The following is a 21,206-nucleotide window of genomic DNA, read 5'->3' as shown; positions in this document are numbered from 1 at the left end:
GTTGTGATAGTGAATGAAGTTTCTCAATGAATTATTCCTACTGTTCTATTACAACCCTGGTTGGACCCAAAATTTGTTATTATTGAGATTACAATTTGAGCAGATTTATTTTTAAAAACAAGTATTAAGCCACAGGGTACTTGTCACTTTGAATGGAAAAGTAGCTAGTAAAAATACTTTATCTATGAGCTATTTTATGACTGCTCAGCTATTTTTTCTTCCATGGTAAAATTCCATAAACCTGCTGAAGTACTGATTTATTATATTGATGAAAAGTTAAAAAGATAATTAAAAATCCACACAAACTCATCAATTCATGGTCAGTCATATCTAACCTGTTTCATCTTGAGTATCATATGAACATTTAAATAAACATGCATTTAAACACATTTTACTTATATACTTACTTAAATGGACTTTCAATAGATGTTGTTGTAACTTTAAAGTGCTTATATCGTCTGGCATTCATTCTTTCATTTGTAGTAATACCTAAACAAGAAATCTAGAAAACAATAATAGGCAACTAATATTTAGAAGCACTGAAATTATAGAAATATCAAGCAACCAAAACCTGAATCAATATTCATTTAAAGATACAATTAAAAAAGATAATAAAAATGTCCTATCTTTTCCAATTGTATGTTAAAAGAATATGTTTTTCACACATAAAATATATTTTCAGTATATTAAAAAAGTAAAGGTAAAGGTTCCCCCGCACATGTGTGCTAGTCGTTTCCAACTCTAGGGGCCAGTGCTCATCTCTGTTTCAAAGCCAAAGAGCCAGCGCTTGTCCGAAGACGTCTCCGTGGTCATGTGGCCGGCATGACTAGATGCCAAAGGTGCACGGAATGCTGTTACCTTCCCACCGTAGTGGTCCCTATTTTTCTACTTGCATTTTTACGTGCTTTCGAACTGCTAGGTTGGCAGAAGCTGGGACGAGTAACAGTCGCTCACTCTGTTACGCGGCACTCGGGATTCGACCCGCCAAACTGCCGACCTTCTGATCAACAAGCTCAGCGTCCTAACCCACTGAGCCACCGCGTCCCTTTCAGTACATTACAGGTACCCTAATAGGTATTCTGAACCAAGTTAAATACCAAGCCAATATCTGAGTCAATACTTTCATTTATAAAAGGGTTAATAGGTCAGTACAATATTTTGCATTTGATTTGGCAAAAGAGTTTCAAAACCTGGAGTTAGTGTTAACTCAATGCACTGTACCAGTGACTCATGAAACAACCATGCCTCCTTTCAGAAACACAGTCTTTTACAGGCAGTTACTACAGTCACACATTTCCCAAAATATTGAACTCTAATGCAACTCAAAACATTGCAGTCTTAATAATCGTGGGGTTGTGATAACTTTTATTTAGCATTAAATTATTCACTTTTAATTTAAAAAGTTCTCTTCATCTAGCTGTATTTTGCTTTTTTACTAGATGTAAGAGGAAGTTAAAAAGAAGGCATATACATTTTATGAATAAATTAAAACAGTACTTAAAACTAAATTGTACAAACAAAAACCCCAGGAATTTTTTTTAAAACATTCAGCTGAACTTTCAAGGATCAGCAATATTAACAAACAAACACACACGTACATACAAAAGAATAAAAAATGAAATCAACTATTAAAATTAACTACTCCGTCAGGGCTTGGCAAAATTAATGACTCTCACTAAAAGGGATACTTCCAAGAACAGATCCAGGATCTGCAATTTAGGATTCTTGTTTCAGTTCATGTTCTCAGAAAATTTAGGAGCAAAATTTTACTGACAGTATTGTATTATCTTTTACAAATAGAACAGCGGCATCCAGTATGTACTTAGGTTTTTTTAGCTTACGGGTATTTGTCTCTTCCATTACGATAGTTTATAATAACAGATCCATGAGAACAGATTTGAAATCATAATTTGCCCCTCATCATTTCATTTACCAAACTGACCACATCCTACAGAAATAGTGTCAAATTTGTGCCATCCAAACTTCAGAAATCAACTCATTTAAAATATGTAATTTATATTGAACAGAAGAATAGATAGGAAAGAATGTCTATCTGTCTGTCTGTCTGTCTGTCTATCATTTCCTCATGCATGCACTTATTTTCTATTGTAAGATACATTCCATAGTTAACAGTAGTTTCCTCTATGTACCTAGTAAGTTGTTTTTTTCTTACCTGATACATTTGACACATTAGTAGTACAGCAACCCACATGAAGTGAAACACACTGTTCAAAAACATCCAGAACATCCAAGGTGAACAAGTGGCAATTTGTGTAATATACGTCCAAAAACCATCTGTTGTATAACTTGTGTGACAGTGGATTCCCCAGTCTGAAATAAATATAATGTGTATATGTATATATGTATCACAATTTTACAAAATACCTCCATACTATTTTCCTTACAGCATTTAAATGGGTTTTTTTGTTCCAAGAGTAAACTGTATGAAAATAGTTTCAAAATGAAAGTATTTTAATGATAAAAATCAGATAAACAGATTAATCAATATGAAGAAAAATTTTAAAAATTGATGCACAGAGCAGATACATTTAAAAAAGCTAGGCAATTAGAAATATGTGAAACAAACTAAACTTACATGAGATACAGCCATAAATCATCCAGCAAATCATGAAGAGTAAAAAGAATAAATATCCCATGAAATAACGATGATTGCCTGCTCCTGAGGAAAAAACAAAGTATTGCAATAAAACATTCATTTTTGCACTATATTAACAATACAACAAAGATAATGGGCAGGCCTAATTTTTCTGCTACAATCTGTAAAATAATTGTGTTTCAGTTGGAAAATGCACCTCATCACAAGCCTCTCAGGGATCCAATGAAGATGGATGTACTAAAATTAATCAAAAGTACTAACGAGCATAAACATGAAATATAAAAACAGATGTTTTGCTCAATGACTTATAATTATCTCCTGAAATGACAACATAATACAAAAATGACTACTGGAAATTATTTGAATGCAAACTTTAACATTTTGGGTTGTGTTCTACATTTTGACCTATCTATGAGAATAATCCATCACAAGAAGTTCACTCAAGATGTTTTACCTGCTGAAAAAGAGTTATAAACCCTGCATATTTTTCAGTCTTCTATAGTCTCAGGATTTTCTTCTGGAAAACTGAATAGATTAATCTTTCCTAACTGTGAGAGACAGATGCTGATTCCTAAGTTTATATTTTAAGTTACCAATATTTTATAAATCATACTGTTTACAAATTGTATTTTTCTAGCCCCAAATCTAACCCTACTCTAATTATTTAGCAGGTAATTACTGGATTCTATTGTTTCTCTCAAACGTTTCACCTCACGTTTTCACCAAATTCATATTTCAATTTCATATTAGACGAAAACTGGAGGTTAACTATTTCTAAGTTTACAAAATTGACTCTTTTTAAGATTTAACAATCAGCTTCTACCTACATTAATATATAGAATACTATATGGCTGTGTTTATTACTGGCTCAAATTTACCCCTCTAATATTTTACAACATTAATCCAGCACATTATCATAAATGCTGACTAGAAAAGTAGAAATCCAATGTGTAGAATTATGTATTACTTCTATAACATCCCTGAAAATAGAACAGCAAGAATTGTGGCATCTACTTATTCCTGAAGTACAAGTAGTCCTTGACTTACAATCACAATTCAGCCCAATATTTCTGTTGCAAAGCAAGACAGTTGTTAACTAAATTTTGCCCCATTTTTAACCTTTTTTGACAGTTGTTAAGTGAATCACTGCAGCTGTTAAGTTAACAACATGGTTATAAAGTGAATCTGGCTTTCCAATAGACTTGTCAGAAGATTGCAAAAGAAAACTATGTGACCCCCAGGACAGTGCAACTGTCATAAATATGAACCAGCTGTAAAACATCTGGATTTCGATCATATAACCACAAGGATATTGCAATAGTCATAAGTGTGAAAAATGGTCATAAATCTCTTTTTTCAGTGCAATGTAACTTCAAATGATTGCTAAACAAATGGTTGTAAGTCGAGGACTATCTATAGCCTTGTCCAACTGTCCTGTATTACAATGACTACCTTTTTAAAAGAAATGAGTATTATGAACAAAAATGCTTGCCCAACTTTACTGGGTAATCTGAAGATGATAAAATTGTTTTCCAAGACTCTCATAAATGGAAATAATTTAAGAAGTGGAATGACTTACCTGCATAAATGATTTTCTACAACTAAAAATTACATCTTTGGAATAGTATATAAAATGTCTGTGGCACATTATTCCCACTATTGTTTTCTTATATATTTTCTATATGATTCCGATAATGGAAATAGCTGCAAAATAGTATGCACATCCATTTTCTTGCTTACCCACATTAAGTCTGACAAAGTCTGCATGGTAGATATATGCAAAATGTTCCATTTCAGCAGTAAATGTTCCGGAGAACACAGATCAGGCTGTTTTAGGGAGGTGGAGCAGTCTTCTTGATGTGAATACTTCTAGGATGGACTTGCTGTTTATCCGTGAATATCAGCAGCAGGCCCAATAATTACACTCGTCAAAAAAAAAAAAAAGCAGGTATGGGTTGCCCTCCTGGCTTCTTCTGAAACAGAAGATGGGACCTTTCTCCAATTTTGGCTGGTAACTACTTATGATCTTATCTTGACCAAAATGCCTTGCTGATAGTTACTTATGGCCTGATCACCAATGCAATAGACTGTTTTAATATGTTATATATGGGGCTTCCTTTGAAGATAACCTGGAAGCTGCAATTGGTAGAAAATACAGCAGGAAAATTGCTGATCACACTATCCTCAGTTAGCATAAATACTGGATTGGTTGCCAATAGACTCCACAGCCTATTTAAAAGTACCGTATTTTCCGGCGTATAAGACGACTGGGCGTATAAGACGACCCCCTACATTTCCTGTTAAATTATAGGGTTTGGGCTATACTCGCCGTATAAGACTACCCCTCTTCCAACGCACACTAAATAAAAATTAAAAAACATCAGATTTGATTTTAATATGGTAATTTTAATTCAAATGCTTATGACATGCAGGTGCTTAGTAGGAAAACTGTCACTTATAAACATAAGGCTGTTTGTCATCAAACATGTAAACATAAAACAGTGCAAGTGGATATAATAATAATAATAATAATAATAATAATAATAATAATAATAATAATAATAATAATAATAATAATGTTGGAGGGGACCTTGGAGGTCATCTAGTCCAACCCCCTGCTAAGGCAGGAAACCCTATAAACCCTGTAAAAAATCACAGACTGCAGCTTCTTCTCCAATTGGTCCCGCTTTCCCTGCGCAGACTAAATGGGAAATCCGCTCCAGGTTTTCCAGCCAGCCCTGTCCCTAAATTTTCAGCACCCGGCGTATAAGACGACCCCTGACTTTTGAGAAGATTTTCATGGGTTAAAAAGTAGTCTTATACGCCAGAAAATACAGTACTAACCATTATCTTTCAAACCGTAAACATCTTGCCTGTCCAGTTCAGACACCAAGAAGGGGTCTGCTTAAAGTCCCTCCTCCTAATAGATTTCCTGAGATGCAGATCAAGCAATAGATCTCCTTAATGATGGCCCCAGTTTATAGAATTTTTTAGCTGCCAAAAGTATAGGTGGTCACAAAGACATTCTTTTAGAAAGCTTGTTAAACTGGTAGATAACACTGAGTTTTTAGCTTGTTGGTCTTATTGAATATCATTATTTTTTCCCCATTATATTCTGAACTGTTATATGCCACCCAGAGTCAGTATAGATTGGGACAGCTTAAAAACATTGTTAAATAAATAAACATATCTTCCAGAAAGAAAGCAGTCTTGAAAATTATTGGATCATACCTGATACAGCCAGATTAGCATTACCTGGAATTGAAATGGAACATTCTGGACTTCTACACATACCTAATGCACAGGCAAAAGATTGGCTAAGCTCACTTATTTCTCTAAAATAAAAATGCATTGCTGGGTATATAAAAACTAAAGTACAATGTTCTGTTTAAAATAAAAGAATATTTGATAAATAAATACACTGGACAGTATCTCTAAAAAATACTTACCTACACAGTTACCCACCCATGGACAGTGATGATCAAACTTGGCTATACATCGATTGCATACACCACAATGTTTGGACCTCACTGGCTTCCGTATCTATTTGACAGATTTTAATATGCATACTATATAACAAAAGCTTACAAATATATATGAAGTTTTAAATATGCAGGGTTACCAAGAATTGTAGGTTTGATCTTTAAATTTTAAGCCTATTTCACTATGTGTGAGACAAAATAGGAATATTAATTTATATCAGAGCTTCCTTTTTATTTAAATTCCATGCTTTAAAAGAATATAGATAATTTGAAACTGATATCTGGATAAGAAATAGACAAACATAAACTGGACTTCTATCTCCTCCTCCCTAGTTCTTTCTTTAAGCTCTCAACAAGCCGCCCTGAGTCTTCGGAGAAGGGCGGGATATAAATGGAATTAAAATAAATAAAATAAACAACAGAAGCCTGATGTTCCAACCTAAAAAGCTAAGACTTTAGTAATGGAAAGAATTTTTTTACTAATTAATAATGAAGTCTTAAGGAATTTTATTGTTATCTAAAGATCAACTATTTACCCATGAATAATAAATGTTAAGTTACAAGAGGAAAAAAAAATCAAAGAGATAGTTTCAATATTATGCATGAACATATTTAATCGAAACAAACGTTATATCATACATACCAATGAAGTAAAACAATTTTGTAGGAAGTACAAAATTAAGCTTTAATTTCTTAAACTAAAATTATATAAAGTCTCTCAAAACTATCAAGATTAATATTCTGCCACTTGTAGTGCCATACTCATTTTTAAAGTTCATAAATAGAAGTTGTTTTTTGCAGGAATCGTAGAGTTTCTGCAATAGTCCTACATACTTATTCACTCAAAAAGTACCCAAATCTGAAACATGATTGTGCTTTTCCTGCTTTAGTTCAAGGTTCAGGTTAATCTTAAACTCACATGCTGCATAACGAAACTCTACACAAAAACACAGTGCATATGATTTACTGAACTATAATAAAGCTGCAAAATTCATCTGTACTTGCTGATAGAAAGATACTTGTAGTTCATAGCTAATAGTTCACATTTAGACTATGCATACTGAACATTTAGGCGAGAAAACAAGATGCAGAAAGGGAACATCTACATGTCAATGAACCCCTATAATAGTATGCAAGTTCCCTTGATGTAAAGGGAAAATGAAAGAAGCAGGCTTAAGACAGAAAATGTTTATGATAACCATCATCTGGAACCCAGTATGAAATATATTCTACATAACTGTAAAAGTACTGTAGTACAATATGGAGGTAGAATGAGGGCAATAATTTAACTGGTGGAATAAAAATGATAAATCAGCCACAAAAATAACATAGGAACGTCTAGTAACAGTAACTGAATTGAATAGAGTATTTATTACAACTTATATGGTATTCCATTTCCAGGGATAGTGAGTGGTTTGTAACAAAACCATAAGGTTAAAAACAAAAATACAATTATGACTAGTGAGTCCAATGTGCCACCATTCAGTGTAGCCCCCAAATGCATTTCATAAGAGCCATGTTTTGCTTTTGCTTATCAACAAACAGAGGATTCTGATACCTGAGGATGAGCTATTAAAAAAATAGGAGCTATCAATAAGAAGACTTGAATCTGGAATCCCTAAAATTGCATCTCTCAGTGGTAGAATCTCCAACAAGCCTTCGCTCCCAAATCTTATTGCGCAGTTCAATTCAACTTGGAGAAGGTAGTTTCAGAGATGCCAAGGTTCTGTGCCACGTTGTGGCAAAGTGCATCTTGAAATGTATCCAGAAGCTACCTGGCAGCCACCTTAGCTCTAACTGCAGTATTATTGCATGGGCAAACCTTGGTGCACCTATAATTATTCACCTGCTGCATGTTACATCATATAGCAGGCAGTCCCATGTACAACACATTGCACATGCAATAAATTGATGGCAAGGGCATGAGTGACTGTGAGAAAATCCTCGTGATTCAGGAAAGGCCACAAACTAAGCATGAAATTAAATGGTACAAAGATTCTCATGGCCACAGCCACCATCTGTTGTTAAAGTGAGAACCGTGACTGTTATCAAACATCCAACAATAATAGCCAACCATTTGCTCCTGATGGGACAATTTCTTGTGAAAGAGCTGCTTTGTGATCGGAGTTCTTCTGGACTTATGGCTCCTGCAAAATAGCAATGGAAGCTGTGGCCTGACGGACCAACCAACTATGAGTGGGGTGCTCTTGTAACAGTGTCTCATTCCCAGATTACTGCTTGACTGAGTTACTACAATACATTCAATGGGGCTACTTTTGAACTGGTGCACGAGAAAACAGATTATCAGGTGGGGAAACTTGCTATGTGAGAATTACATGTATCCTTAGGCCAGGCATGTCAAACTGCTGGCCCACGGGCCAGATGCATCACGCCGAAACTGCACCCACCCCATTGCTGGCAATGGGGAAAAAGTCCCAATACATCGCACGACGTCATGTGACATCGCAAGTTTGACATGCCTGCTTTAGGCTGTTGCACTGGCTGCACAAGCCTTCAGACCTTATTCAAAGCGCTAGTTCGTATTTTTAAAGCCCTATATGGAATGGCACTAGAATATCTGAGATCATTTTACCAAGCATAATTTTGCCATTCTAGCCTGGCAATCCAAATTTATTTATTTTTTTATTTTAATTCCATTTATATCCCGCCCTCCGAAGACTCAGGGCGGCTTACAAGCTTAGCAGTAGCCTTCATTCTATGTATATGCCTGCTTATTAGGGCTTTCACACACACCCCAAGCGGCATTATTACAAAGTCAGCTTAATTGCCCCCAACAATCTGGGTCCTCATTTTACCTACCTCGGAAGGATGGAAGGCTGAGTCAACCTTGAGCCTGGTGGGATGCGAACCTGCACTAATTGCAGGCAGCTGGTGTTACTTAAGGAGGCATTAACCCACTTCTCCACTAAGGCTCTTAAAAGATCTGTTAAAAATCAACTCCTTTTTAAAATATTATTGTAGAGATGGAGGTCAAGGATATGAAGGGACCGTGTCACACTGCCTGCCTTAGTATCCTGTTACCCACATGTCTATGAGCTCATTCCAATTAGCACTGCCAAGGACTACCAGGAACCAGCTAGATATGAGAGACTCTGCCCTGGCTGGGATGTTCGGCTGTTCTCTAAGATTGACTAGGCCAGGGAGTACACCGATAAACAATGCTTTTGCTGTGCGTTATTTCCTGCTTGTTAAAACTGTATAAAAGACAATAAACTTTGCGTAGGCAGACAGACATTTTGGGACACCCTGCGATGACTGGTCTTTGAATCCGACAGCTGGCGCCTGAACAGGGACTACAAATCTTTAAAAACAAATCAACAGGAACTTTCCTCCAGGAGAGCAACTTTCAACATATTTACCTTCGTCTGGAATAGACCCCAAGGTACCTTCGTCCTATGGGACCCCTCAGAGGTAAGTATGGGTTGCAATCTATCTCACCAACAGCAGCAGCACGTAGAGGAACTTCACTTCCTGCTACAAAAGTCAGGGCTTAAAGCACCTGAGGCAGAGATAAGGAAGCTTGTTGGAGAGATAGGGAAACATTGTCCTTGGTATCCGGAGCGCAGGACGCTCCGTGTACACAACTGGGTAAAGATAGGGCATACTTTACATCTTGGACCCCTGGCTCCAGTTCAGATATTACATCTATGGATTCAATGCCGTCAAGCAGTGGAAAAATTTGGCTCTGATGCTTTGGCAGGACAATTGACCACAAAACCTCCACCTGATTATGATAAAATAAAAAATTTCCCCCCAAAGTCATCTTTAATTGGACCTTCAGCTCCTCATGAAGAGGTTAATTCTTCTGCTTCTTCACAGCCATTGTATACCCCCATGAGGCAAATTTTAGAGGAACAATTAGCAAAAGGGGGGGGATGTAGAAGAAATTGCTGACGGGTCTGATCCCTTTGTTCCAGTTGCCACTCTACAAGTTTCTTCTGAATGCGCCTATCAAGCATTTGGAAAAGTGCCTGTTTCTGGCAAGTCTCATCAAGCCTTCTCTAATATCAGGCAGAAAGCTACCGAGCCGTATCCTGATTTTATTAACAGATTACAGGATGCTTTACGGCGGCAGATAGACAATCTTGAAGCTCAGCAGGAGTTGTTGATGAGGTTGGCAAAAGACAACGCTACTTCCGAATGCCGAAGGGCAATTATCGGTCTTGGGAACAATCCTGATTTGGCAGATATGATTAAAGTGTGTCAAGATATAGGTACAGCCTCTTATCAAACCAATTTATTGGCAGCCGCTTTATCACAAGGCAGCAAGCCTCAAGGAAAGTGTTATAACCAGGGCTTTTTTTCTCATAGAACGCTCAGAACGGGGTTCCGGCACCTTTTTTGGATGGAACCTTGTAGGGTAGGCAAGGCAGGTTGTATGACATGTGTGAGTTCCGGCACCTTTTTCTTTTACAAAAAAAGCACTGGTTATAACTGTGGAAAACCCGGTCATTTTAAAAGGGAATGTCAAAATCCGGGGGGGGGGCATGTCTGCAGCATCTTGCAGCCTTTTCTATCAGAAGATGAGACCAAAAACAAAATGCCCAAAGTGTGAGAAGGGTTATCATTGGGCAAGAGAGTGTCAGTCGGGAAACGGCCGATTGGGTCAGTCTCTGACCCCGGTCCAAACAGAGACAACAAACCAACAATAGAAAACACTCCTGCAGCTACCAGAGGTAGTGCCGGCATTGATTTGATATTGCAGGAGGAAGTGAAATTTAAATTTCCTGGGGAGGTTCAAGTAGTTCCATCTCAATTATCAGGCCCTCTATCAAAAAATTATATAGGGGTTGTCCTTCCGCAGTCAAGCATGGGTAAAAAGGGTATTTTTGTTATTTCTGGGGTGATTCGGATTATACTGGCATTATTTATGTTCAATTGTGGACCAATTTACCCCAAATTTTGCCCATTTATACTAGTCCTGCTCAACTCCTGCATTTGCCTTATTTTGTCCTGGCAGGGGGAAAGCCTAAAGACAGAGAGGAAGGAGGCTTCGGTTCTACTAACCCAGCCACTTCCGTCATAGCTGCTGTTACTACCCCGATCAAATTTCAACGGCCCCGTCAGATCATTGTGCTGCAGGATAAGCCCTTTGAAGGAATTTTGGACACTGGAGCGGATGTTTCAGTGATCTCTGCCAAGCAGTGGCCTGTCACCTGGCCATCTGAGCTTTGTCAGAGTGTGTGGGGTGCGGGGGGTCGTCAAACTGCACGTCAAAGTACACAATTTCTTTCAGCCCATTTGCCTAATTCAGATTTGGTCATTCAGATCCATCCTTTTATCTTAGATATTCATGTCAGCCTTTGGGGACGTGATCTGCTCAGTAAATTGGGTGTCACCCTTACTTTGGAAGACTGAGGCTACTGCCCTTCCGCTAATTTGGCTAGTTAAAGAACCTGTGTGGATTGATCAATGGCCCATGTCACATGAAAAATTGGCGGCTCGTAATCAATTGGTAAACGACCAGCTGCTTGCTGGTCATGTTGTGCCTTCCGCTAGTCCGTGGAACACCCGTTTTTGTTATAAAAAAGAAAAGTGGTCGGTGGCGTCTCTTAAATGACCTTAGAGCCATCAATGGCTGTATTCAACCTATGGGCCCCTTGCAGTGCGGGATGCCCAACCCTAATTTGATTCCCCAAGATCATGAGGTAATGGTAATTGACTTAAAGGATTGTTTTTTCTCTATCCCCCTTTGCCCCCGACCAGGAAAAGTTTGCATTTACTGTGCCTGCAGTAAATCATTCAGAACCTAATAAACGTTATGACTGGACTGTTTTGCCACAGGGAATGTTAAACAGTCCTACTTTATGTCAGCTTTATGTTTCTGCAGCATTAGCTCCTTTTCGCAAGCATCATCCATGGGCTTTAGTATATCATTATATGGATGATATTTTAATTGGAGCCCCAAAGATACAACCTAATTGGCTTTCAGAAATACAAAATCATTTAGGTGTCTATGGATTGCAGTTTGCCCGGAAAAGATACAATTGCACTCTCCCTATCTTTATTTGGGACATAAAATGTTACAATCTTACTCTGCTCCAGCTTTTCCTCGCTTAAACTTATCCAAAGTTATTTCACTGGTAGATTTACAGCAATTGCTGGGTACTCTTAATTGGGTTCGCCCATATTTTTCCTTGCCTACACATTTACTTAGCCCCTTATTTGATTTATTGACCAAAGGAAAACAACCTGGAGATCTCATTGCAGTTCCCTCTGCAGTGCTGGCCACAGTTGAGAAAATTAACAATATCTTGAGCGTTCAGTTTGTGGATCGTATTCCTTATAGAGACTGTCAGTTAACTCTTTTGGTGTTTCCTACTAGCAAACTGCCTACGGGAGTATTAGCTGTATTAGAAGACAAGAAGGTATATTGTGTTGAATGGCTTTATTTACCTCATACCCCATCTCAAAAATGTTTTGCCTTTTATCCAGGCAGTTGCTGAATTAATAACTTTAGGACACACTCGAGCTTGCCGCAGAAATGGGACCGATTTGATTAATATTGTTTTTCCTATTCCGAAATCTGACTTTCAATTTTATTTTCAGAATAACCTATCTCTTCAGTGTGCTTTAACTGACTATGTGGGCTGTATTGCATACCATTTGCCTAAAGATCCTCGGCTTGCATGTTTAATGACTTCTTCTTTTCCTGTCCACCCATTGCTTTCATCTTCTCCGCTTTTGCGAGCTCTGTTTTTTCAGATGGAGGGCGAATGAGAGGAGCGATTGCTTACAAGGATTCTCATGATGATACACGGAAAGTGTCCTACACTGCAATACAACACTCAGAATTGTCTGCTGCTATTTTAGCTTTTTATACCTTTTCTCAACAGCCTTTTAATTTAATTTCTGACTCTCATTATGTGCGTCAACTTATTTTTAATCTTCCAGGTGCTTACATCACACCCAGGATTGACTCCAATCTCATGACTCTGTTTTTAACTTTGCAGCAACTACTACAAGACCGAAAGCATTTATATTTTGTTTCTCACATACGAGAGACACTCGTCTCTTCCTGGACCTCTTTCTGAAGGCAATAGTCATGCAGATACTGCTGTTCATGTTTTACCCACTTTGTTTTCAGATCCCTTCTTCAGTCACTCTTTTTTTTTTTCATCAAAATGCCAGGGGGCTATCACAAGCTTGCCATATTCCACTTGACCAAGCCAAGCAAATTGTTTCATCCTGTCCCAATGTTCTGGGGCATCCCCCTCGGGGGACACGGGAGTTAATCCCCATGGTTTTGCCTCTAATCAACTATGGCAAATGGATGTCACCCATGTTCCCTCCTTGGCTCCCTGGAAGTATATTCATTTATCTATTGATACCTATTCAGGGGCACATACCTTTGGTACCTTTGGGCCACACCTCAATGAGGGGAAACGGCTAATCATGTTATTTCTCATCTTTTTTCAGCCATTACTGCCTTGGGCAAACCCTCCTCTTTAAAAACTGATAACAGCCCGGCCTTCATCGGCCTTTTTGCAATTTTGTACAACCTGGAATATTGTTCTTACTCATGGGCTACCCTACAATTCCACAGGTCAAGCCATCATGGAACGTGCTAATCGGTCCTTTAAGGACTGTTTTCACAAACAAATAAAAAAGGAGGGATCTCGGGTACCCAATTTGTCGTGGGTAACACAACAGGTTAAAAAAGTTTTATTTACCTTAAATCAGTTGAAAGTCTCCTTTCAAAATTCGACCGCTTATCAGAGACACTTTCAACAGAAAACAAGTTTGCCTCCCCCTCTAGTATATTATCGGGCACTACCAGAAAAAACATGGTTAGGGCCGGTCCCTCTGATTACTTGGGGACGAGGATACGCTGCTGTGCTTGCTCCTACAGGACCTTTGTGGATTCCAGCACATTGCGTCCGCCCAGCTAAGGATGTCGTGGCACTAGTCCCTGAATCTGGTTCAAGAAATGGCCAAAATGACTTTACAGATGGCACAGCGGCCAATATCTCGCCGGACCAGCCATCCAGTAATGTGGGGAGATGTGAAAAGCCTAACCACCAAAATGCAGGCAGTGCTGCAACAGCAGCATGTGGAGCAAACCCCCGAGAATTTATGCGCTGCCATTTTTACGGTTTTAACTGCCAATTCCTTAGCCATTATTTGTTTATGCTTGATTATTAATTGCTGCCCTTTAGCGACAGTAGCTGTCATCTCACCCAAACATTCACTTGAGCAGTGAATGAAGTAAAACCTATGGGTGCAGCTGGATAACATCACACAAAATGAAGTCTTTTGTTTATCTGAATCGTATGACATGGAAAATTTGGTTTCTACATGTCTCGTCCCTGTTTGTACCCCTTCTGCAGCAATTCAAAACTTCACTGGCTTGAGCAAATTTCTATTGAATAAAAACTTTAACTATAGGACTATATCTAGTTTGGGGTTGACTGCCTATGATCTACCCCCTGATGTAATTGCTTTGCACATCCCAATAGTAGCAGTCCCTGAGAATATAACATGCGCAAAAATAGTTAATTGTACATCTTCAAGTAAAAAACCTCACTGTTTTCGTATTAGTTCACCTGTTTTAAATTGTACAGCTTTTGAGGAAACTTCAATTTTGCTCATGTTTGGCTCCCGCAAGGATGGTTTTTTACATGTGGTCAAGAAACTTTTAATTACATTCCTGCTAATATTAGTGAAGCACACTGTTGTCTCAGCTGGTTGATTCCTGTTTTGCTTTCCAAACAGCAAATTCACTCAAACCGTTCTCAACATGGAGTCACGCTAGATAGCACTTGTGACTCTGAAACAGCTTTACTTAATAAAGCAGAATACATAGCTTTGGCTATATCTATAGTGGGTGTGCCAGCGCTTGCTGCTCGCGCTCATCTTAACATTAACGCTGTTGCGTGTAATTTGGCAAAAACAATTAATGCTACTTCTATAGCTATTTCAGCAATCAACCGCGAGCTGCAAGCTTTGCGTAAAGGTATTTTACAAAATCGTGCTGCTATTGATTATTTGCTTCTGCGTCAGCATTTGGGTTGTGAAATTTTGAAGGAATGTGTTGTTTCAACCTTTCAGATGAATCACGAACCATCCAGCACCAACTCAATATTTTACAAAATTTGGCCCCTGATTTGAAAATTGATACTTTAGGATCTTGGTGGGAGAGCCTTTGGGCTTGGCTACCCACAAATTTATTGGGAAATGTCCTACGCTATTTAGTCATTATTTGTGCTATTTTGATTGGTGGGTGCTGTTTTGATCAGTGTCTCCCTTCCTTTTGCAACATATGTATCACAGCTTTTTGCCCTAAACCCCTTCCCACACTGCCTCAAGGTCAGGTATATGCCTTTTATAAGCAAATTCCAAGGATATTCCTCTCCTGATTATGACTCGTCCATTAACCCTTTTTACAAGTCCTTGGCTAACAAAAAAGAAAAGAGTGAGATGTAGAGATGGAGGCCAAGGATATGAAGGGACCATGTGCAGCAAACTGCCTGCCTTAGTATCCTGTTATCGGCATGTCTATGAGCTCATTCCAATTAGCACTGCCAAGGACTGCCAGGAACCAGCTAGATATGAGACTCTGCCCTGGCTGGGATGTTCGGATGTTCTCTAAGACTGACTAGGGAGTACACCAATAAACAATGCTTTTGCTGTGCGTTATTTCCTGCTTGTTAAAACTGTATAAAAGACAATAAACTCTGCGTAGGCAGACATTTTGGGACACCCTGCAATGACTGGTCTCTGAATCCAACATATTATGTTATTTTTTTCCTCCTAGTCCTAGTTCTAATCCTAGTGACTGCGAAAGGTATTCAAAACTAAATAAATAAATGTAACCCTAACCCTAACCCTGTAGTTTCATATGGATTTCTCTACAGAGATATTTATTTTGAAAAATCTTGAACTTCTGGTAGAGTCATCTGTCAGAATTTATCTATTTAATTTAATATGGGTTCATAAGAAAATGTTACATATATTTTAATTGAAATTTCTAACAAGAGTCACCTGAACTAGTTTTCAGATGTTGCAGCTTCATCAGTATGAAGACTCCAATGAGGAACCTTGATATCCTACTTTAAGTTTCATACCAACAAGAATACTGATACTGGTCTTTATGGTTTTCATATGTCTGAATTGTGAATGAACAAAGAAATGACTTATATTCTATGTGAATATATTCTCTTGCAATCCTAAAGTATACATTTATTTTTAAAACATTCAACATTAAAATATATAGTTTAAATACAAGTAAGTCGTGTCTGTATGTATTAGGGAAAAAGTATACTACCAAGCAGGTACTGCAGAATATACTGAGATCCAAGCTTCCTGTCTCTGCAAGTTCCACTATTGTCTGTAGAAAAATAAAACAAAAAACATATTAAAACTTTTAAGAACTGATTTTATATATACTATGTACATTTTTTATAAACAGTCATATTAGCATATAGACCAACTGAGTATCAGATAAGTAAATCAAATTGTGCAATTTCACTGCTGCTGCTTGGATGCCAAGCAATTAAAGCATGTTAACACTGACTCTAATCAGCTTTGTTTGTTGCTAGATTGGGCCCAATTAAAAGGATTGTTATCATTCAGTTCTACATTTATTTATTTATTTATTTATTTATTTATTTATTTATTTATTTTAATTCCATTTATATCCCGCCCTTCTCCGAAGACTCAGCGCGGCTTACAAGCTTAGCAGTAGCCTTCATTCTATGTATATGCCTGCTTATTAGGGCTTTCATACACCCCCCAAGCGGCATTATTACAAAGTCAGCTTATTGCCCCCAACAATCTGGGTCCTCATTTTACCTACCTCGGAAGGATGGAAGGCTGAGTCAACCTTGAGCCTGGTGGGATGCGAACCTGCCCTAATTGCAGGCAGCTGGTGTTACTTAAGGAGGTATTAGCCCACTGCTCCACCAAGGCTCTATACATGTGTTGTATCTGTTCCTAGACAGACTGTCTGCACTTCTATGAGCCTCTTAAACATTTAGATCTCAGTTAACACAATATTGCTAAAGTTCATAAGCTCACAATTGTTTTAGTGATGGTCTCATAGTTATGATCAACATTACTATTGTTTTAAACTCTAAAAATGGTTATTTACCATTCATTTTAACATATTGGGTGATGTCAGTATGGACTTTAAACTGTAAATTTAACCATTTTAATTATTTTACTACTTACTGCTAGTTTTGATATTAGTATTGAATATTTTTAAACTTTTGTGTTCTAAACAACAACTCTGGACATTTTACATTTAACCAACATTAAAAGGAATAGAATAATGTAACAATATACAAGAACAAGGAAATAAAAGTTGACAAACTGGACAGGAGCAAAAACAAACCCGTACTGCCTACAGGGGCCCTACAATCACTGCTATTAATCATGGAAATGGATTATAAAAATATTCAAAAACACAAATATTCAAGTAAAATATATGTGATGCCAGAAACCTTGCAGAAAAATAACTTCATATATAAATAACAATTCTGCCAACATTATAGGTGGTGAGTTGATTCAGTGACCTTTGCTAATAATTCTTCCCAATATTAGCATAAAAATGTTGCTGTTGTTTATCTTCATATATAAAAGGATTCTAAATAGTCCTTTTATATATCTTTATATAAAAGGACTCCATTGAGTCCTTTTATGTATCTTTATATAAAAGGACTCTACTGAGTCCCAATACAGAAAACTATGTCTTTTATAATGTGGTAAGAGAGAATAACCAAGTACCAAAGCTTCTCTGAGGAATGCATCTAGAGACAAGAAGATAAAAGTTAAGGAACTCAGCCCATAATCTCTCAGACAAGGAATGGAGAAAACTGAAAAATCATCAAACTTATGATATGAGGCTGAAATCATACTATATTCAGTCAAGAAACTCCAATCAAGAAAGGAACTGTTCAATTAAGAAACTACATTTCACTATTTATTAACAAATGCAAATTTTGTTACCTTTTTCTTTTGTTCTTCTGTGGCTTTAATTATTCCTGGATCTGATTTCCAGGACTTCCCAAAATTATAGAAAAGTGCAACACTATTAGCAAGAAATGGAAGGTGGATGAAGAGAAAATTGAGATGTACAATCATTAAGGAATAGAAATATATGTTCAAATTAATATTACTGCTACTTTAAAAACATCAGTGTCCTTCAAAACAATGTTTTCTTAATTAATTTAATTTACTTCTAGTGGAGATACCAAAGAGTGTTTCTGATACATAAAACTGTCTCATAACTGGGCCTGAATCCTGACTGGAAGAGGTCTAGACCAGTAGTCTCCAACCTTTTGGACTCTGTGGACCAGCAGCAGTGGCGGCGGCAGCAGGGGGATGGTTTCGCTTGCACAACTTAGCTCCCACGCATTTACAATGAAGCTTCACACACTTGCCTGCCACTTGCATAGCCCAGTTCCCAATGGGCTGTGGACTGGTCGGGGATCAAAAACTTCTGGTCTAGATAATCCGGACCCTCTGAAGCTGCCAAACAACCACCTTTTTCTATTACCTTCCCTAAGAAGGGAAGATGGGAACCTGGACAAAAATTGTCCTGGCGACTGAGATCAAGTGGTTTTTAAAAAAGATTTACTAGTGGATGACTATCTGCTGGATTGCCTACACTCTCTTCCTGGTTCTATTTTAATCTTATTTCCTCCACCTGGGCCACTTCTACAACCATGCCTTCCATCAGGCAAGGCAGGCAATAATCCCTTCTTAATCACACATGGTAGCTTGCTTGAAATACAAGGGCTTTAGCCTCGGTAAAATTCCAGTGTAAAATTGGGTTGCCAAGGTTCTACTATTTTCAGCTCTTACTTAAGTTTACCCAAAAATCTCTACCAAATGTGATAATCAGTGTAAAAGGGAGAAAGCCTGTGGAATGTAGGAAAAGGAAGATACTAAAAGGAAAGATCCAAGAATTTCACAAGCCACTTTGGACAAATTTCATTTTGCCAGGTAAACTTCATTTAGTGTTGTGCCTGGAATAATTTAAACCAATGATTTTATAGTTTTTTAAACCATTCTTACTTCTGTTGTATATTATCAAGGAAAATCTGCACTATTCCCTTCTACAAATTTAAACAATCTTTATGGCACAATTGCTGAGATCAAGAGAAAGGATATCATTCCAAAACCAGAAAAACCACGTCACATACATCCAAAATTTTGTTGCTAGGTAGATTCCAAGAGGCAGAGCACTATGCATGGAGTGATCAAAGAATGATCTGTAGGACAGAAAAACAATATCACATAATTGATTAGTATACATGCTACATATCCTTGCTTGCTGAAAATAGTTGAATCTGTTTAAAAAGGTCATATAGGCTAAAATAAAAATCATTTCATTGGAAAAAATACATAATTTTGATAAATGCTTGCCAGGTTCACAAATTCAGAAATTGCATCTGTTCAGCCTGCAATCTTCACATGATATATCAATTAAGCCAATTTCAAAACTGGAATATACCATGACTGATGCTGGGAATTAACAATGTTATGATTAATTTGTCCAGCAAATAGATCAACACCAGCAACCATCTGAGTGAATTTTTAAACTTTTGTCCAGTGAAGCTTACAAATATTATGTCAATTTGCACACACACAAAAATTCCATGCATTCCCTCTTTCTAAAACAATCAATTAAAAAGTAAGAAAAAGAAGAATACTGAGAAGAGAGAACTAGACAGGAAAAGAAAGTATTCTTCAGATATTATAAAAAAAGGATCCCACTGAAAAAGCAGGGATAAATCCCATCCCACCACCCCCAAAATTGGGCTGAAATCTTTAAATAGTTATATACTTTCAAGAAGGGTAAGCACAGTTTGAAAGGAAAGGAGCTTATACTCGTTTGTTCTCCAATGGGTTTTAATATCTTTTTGTAAGGCTAAACAAGGATATACTGCTTGTCCTGAATCTACTGAAAATTTACATGTCAAGAAAAAAAGAAAAATCTTTGCATTTGCCACTGCTTCTGCATTTTCATCTACAAATCCCAGATCTATTTTTGCCATTCTCCAAATGTAACAATAGCACATGCACATATACAATACATCTCACATATTATACTTCCTTAACTTAAACTCATCTGTATACAGGTAGCATTAAATTTTTCCTTGATAATGATAAGCAGCACTGTAAAATTGTTTTCATTTTGAAAGTCAGAAAGTGAAAATTATTTTAAATCCCCACTCAGCCAAACTCAAAACAACACTTTTAAGTAAAAGCTACCTCAAAGAATTTGCAATAATTGAATCTTTTACTCTTATACAAAAAGAGCACAATGTTTGAAATATTAAATATTAATCTAACATGGGTTATATTTCTTATATTAGCAATAAACTGAATGCCATTAAGATTATATGGATGTAAGTAATCCTCTTTTTGTGACCTCTTAAAATTTTAAGATAAATTTTATCTTAAAATTTCTTTTTAAAGGAAATAACATTTAAAATAAAACATTATGCTATGGAAACAAGTGAAAAGTATTTTCCACAGCTACAAGAAAAGTATTTTAATTCATTAATAAAGACATTTATGGCTAACAGACAATCAAATCAAAATTGTGAAAGGGGAATTACTTTTATTTTTTTCACTGTCATGCTGCAAGATGAAATAATGATTGATATACTGATTGAACTGGTAAAGCTCCTATTGAAAGCTATATTATGAATGCCACTTACTGTAGCATCTAACATGAGCAAATATGAAGGTCAGAAGATAAGAACATACAAGCACATTTCCTTACATAAGACATTTAATATTTTCCATCTTAATACTGATGTATAAAGAAAAATGAAACTAAATAAAACTAATTCTTTTCAAACGAAGCACCTTAATGTATCTGATAGTATATTACATAATAAGCAAATCAACTTTTGAGGGTACCTACTTGGAAAGAAACTGAACCATAGCCCAAACACCACCATACATTAGTCCTTTGATTAGCCAAGAATCAATATCAAGATCTGCTATAAATCCAACAAGCCAAATAACTAGGAATGGTGTTCCTAGCATCACTTTCTGACGAAATTCCTACAAAAAATAGTAAGTATTAGTTATTCTATTTTTAAAATGAACCACTGCAAAAGTATAAT

The 21,206-nt window shown here is 37.0% G+C and overlaps 1 protein-coding gene across 2 annotated transcripts in view; it reads right to left on the bottom strand.

Annotated features, from left to right (window-relative positions):
* ZDHHC17 (zDHHC palmitoyltransferase 17) overlaps positions 1–21,206 on the bottom strand; it is a 65,561-nt gene that overhangs the window by 6,102 nt on the left and 38,253 nt on the right. Inside the window, exons 9-16 of one of the 2 annotated variants that reach the window (XM_081331559.1) lie at positions 21,002–21,144; positions 19,269–19,337; positions 18,070–18,151; positions 16,388–16,450; positions 6,067–6,160; positions 2,597–2,680; positions 2,174–2,331; positions 408–502 (exon numbers count right to left, since the gene is read on the bottom strand). In XM_081331559.1, coding sequence (XP_081187685.1) covers positions 408–502; positions 2,174–2,331; positions 2,597–2,680; positions 6,067–6,160; positions 16,388–16,450; positions 18,070–18,151; positions 19,269–19,337; positions 21,002–21,144 — 788 coding nt within the window. Of the gene's footprint in view, positions 1–407; positions 503–2,173; positions 2,332–2,596; positions 2,681–6,066; positions 6,161–16,387; positions 16,451–18,069; positions 18,195–19,236; positions 19,338–21,001; positions 21,145–21,206 lie in introns of both variants that reach the window. The other variant, XM_081331558.1, reaches the window with a different exon arrangement.

The sequence above is a fragment of the Vipera berus genome (assembly GCF_964194415.1).
Source record: "Vipera berus genome assembly, chromosome: 6".
Classification (NCBI taxonomy): Eukaryota; Metazoa; Chordata; class Lepidosauria; order Squamata; family Viperidae; genus Vipera; species Vipera berus.
This window is presented reverse-complemented; position numbering and strand designations above follow the sequence as displayed.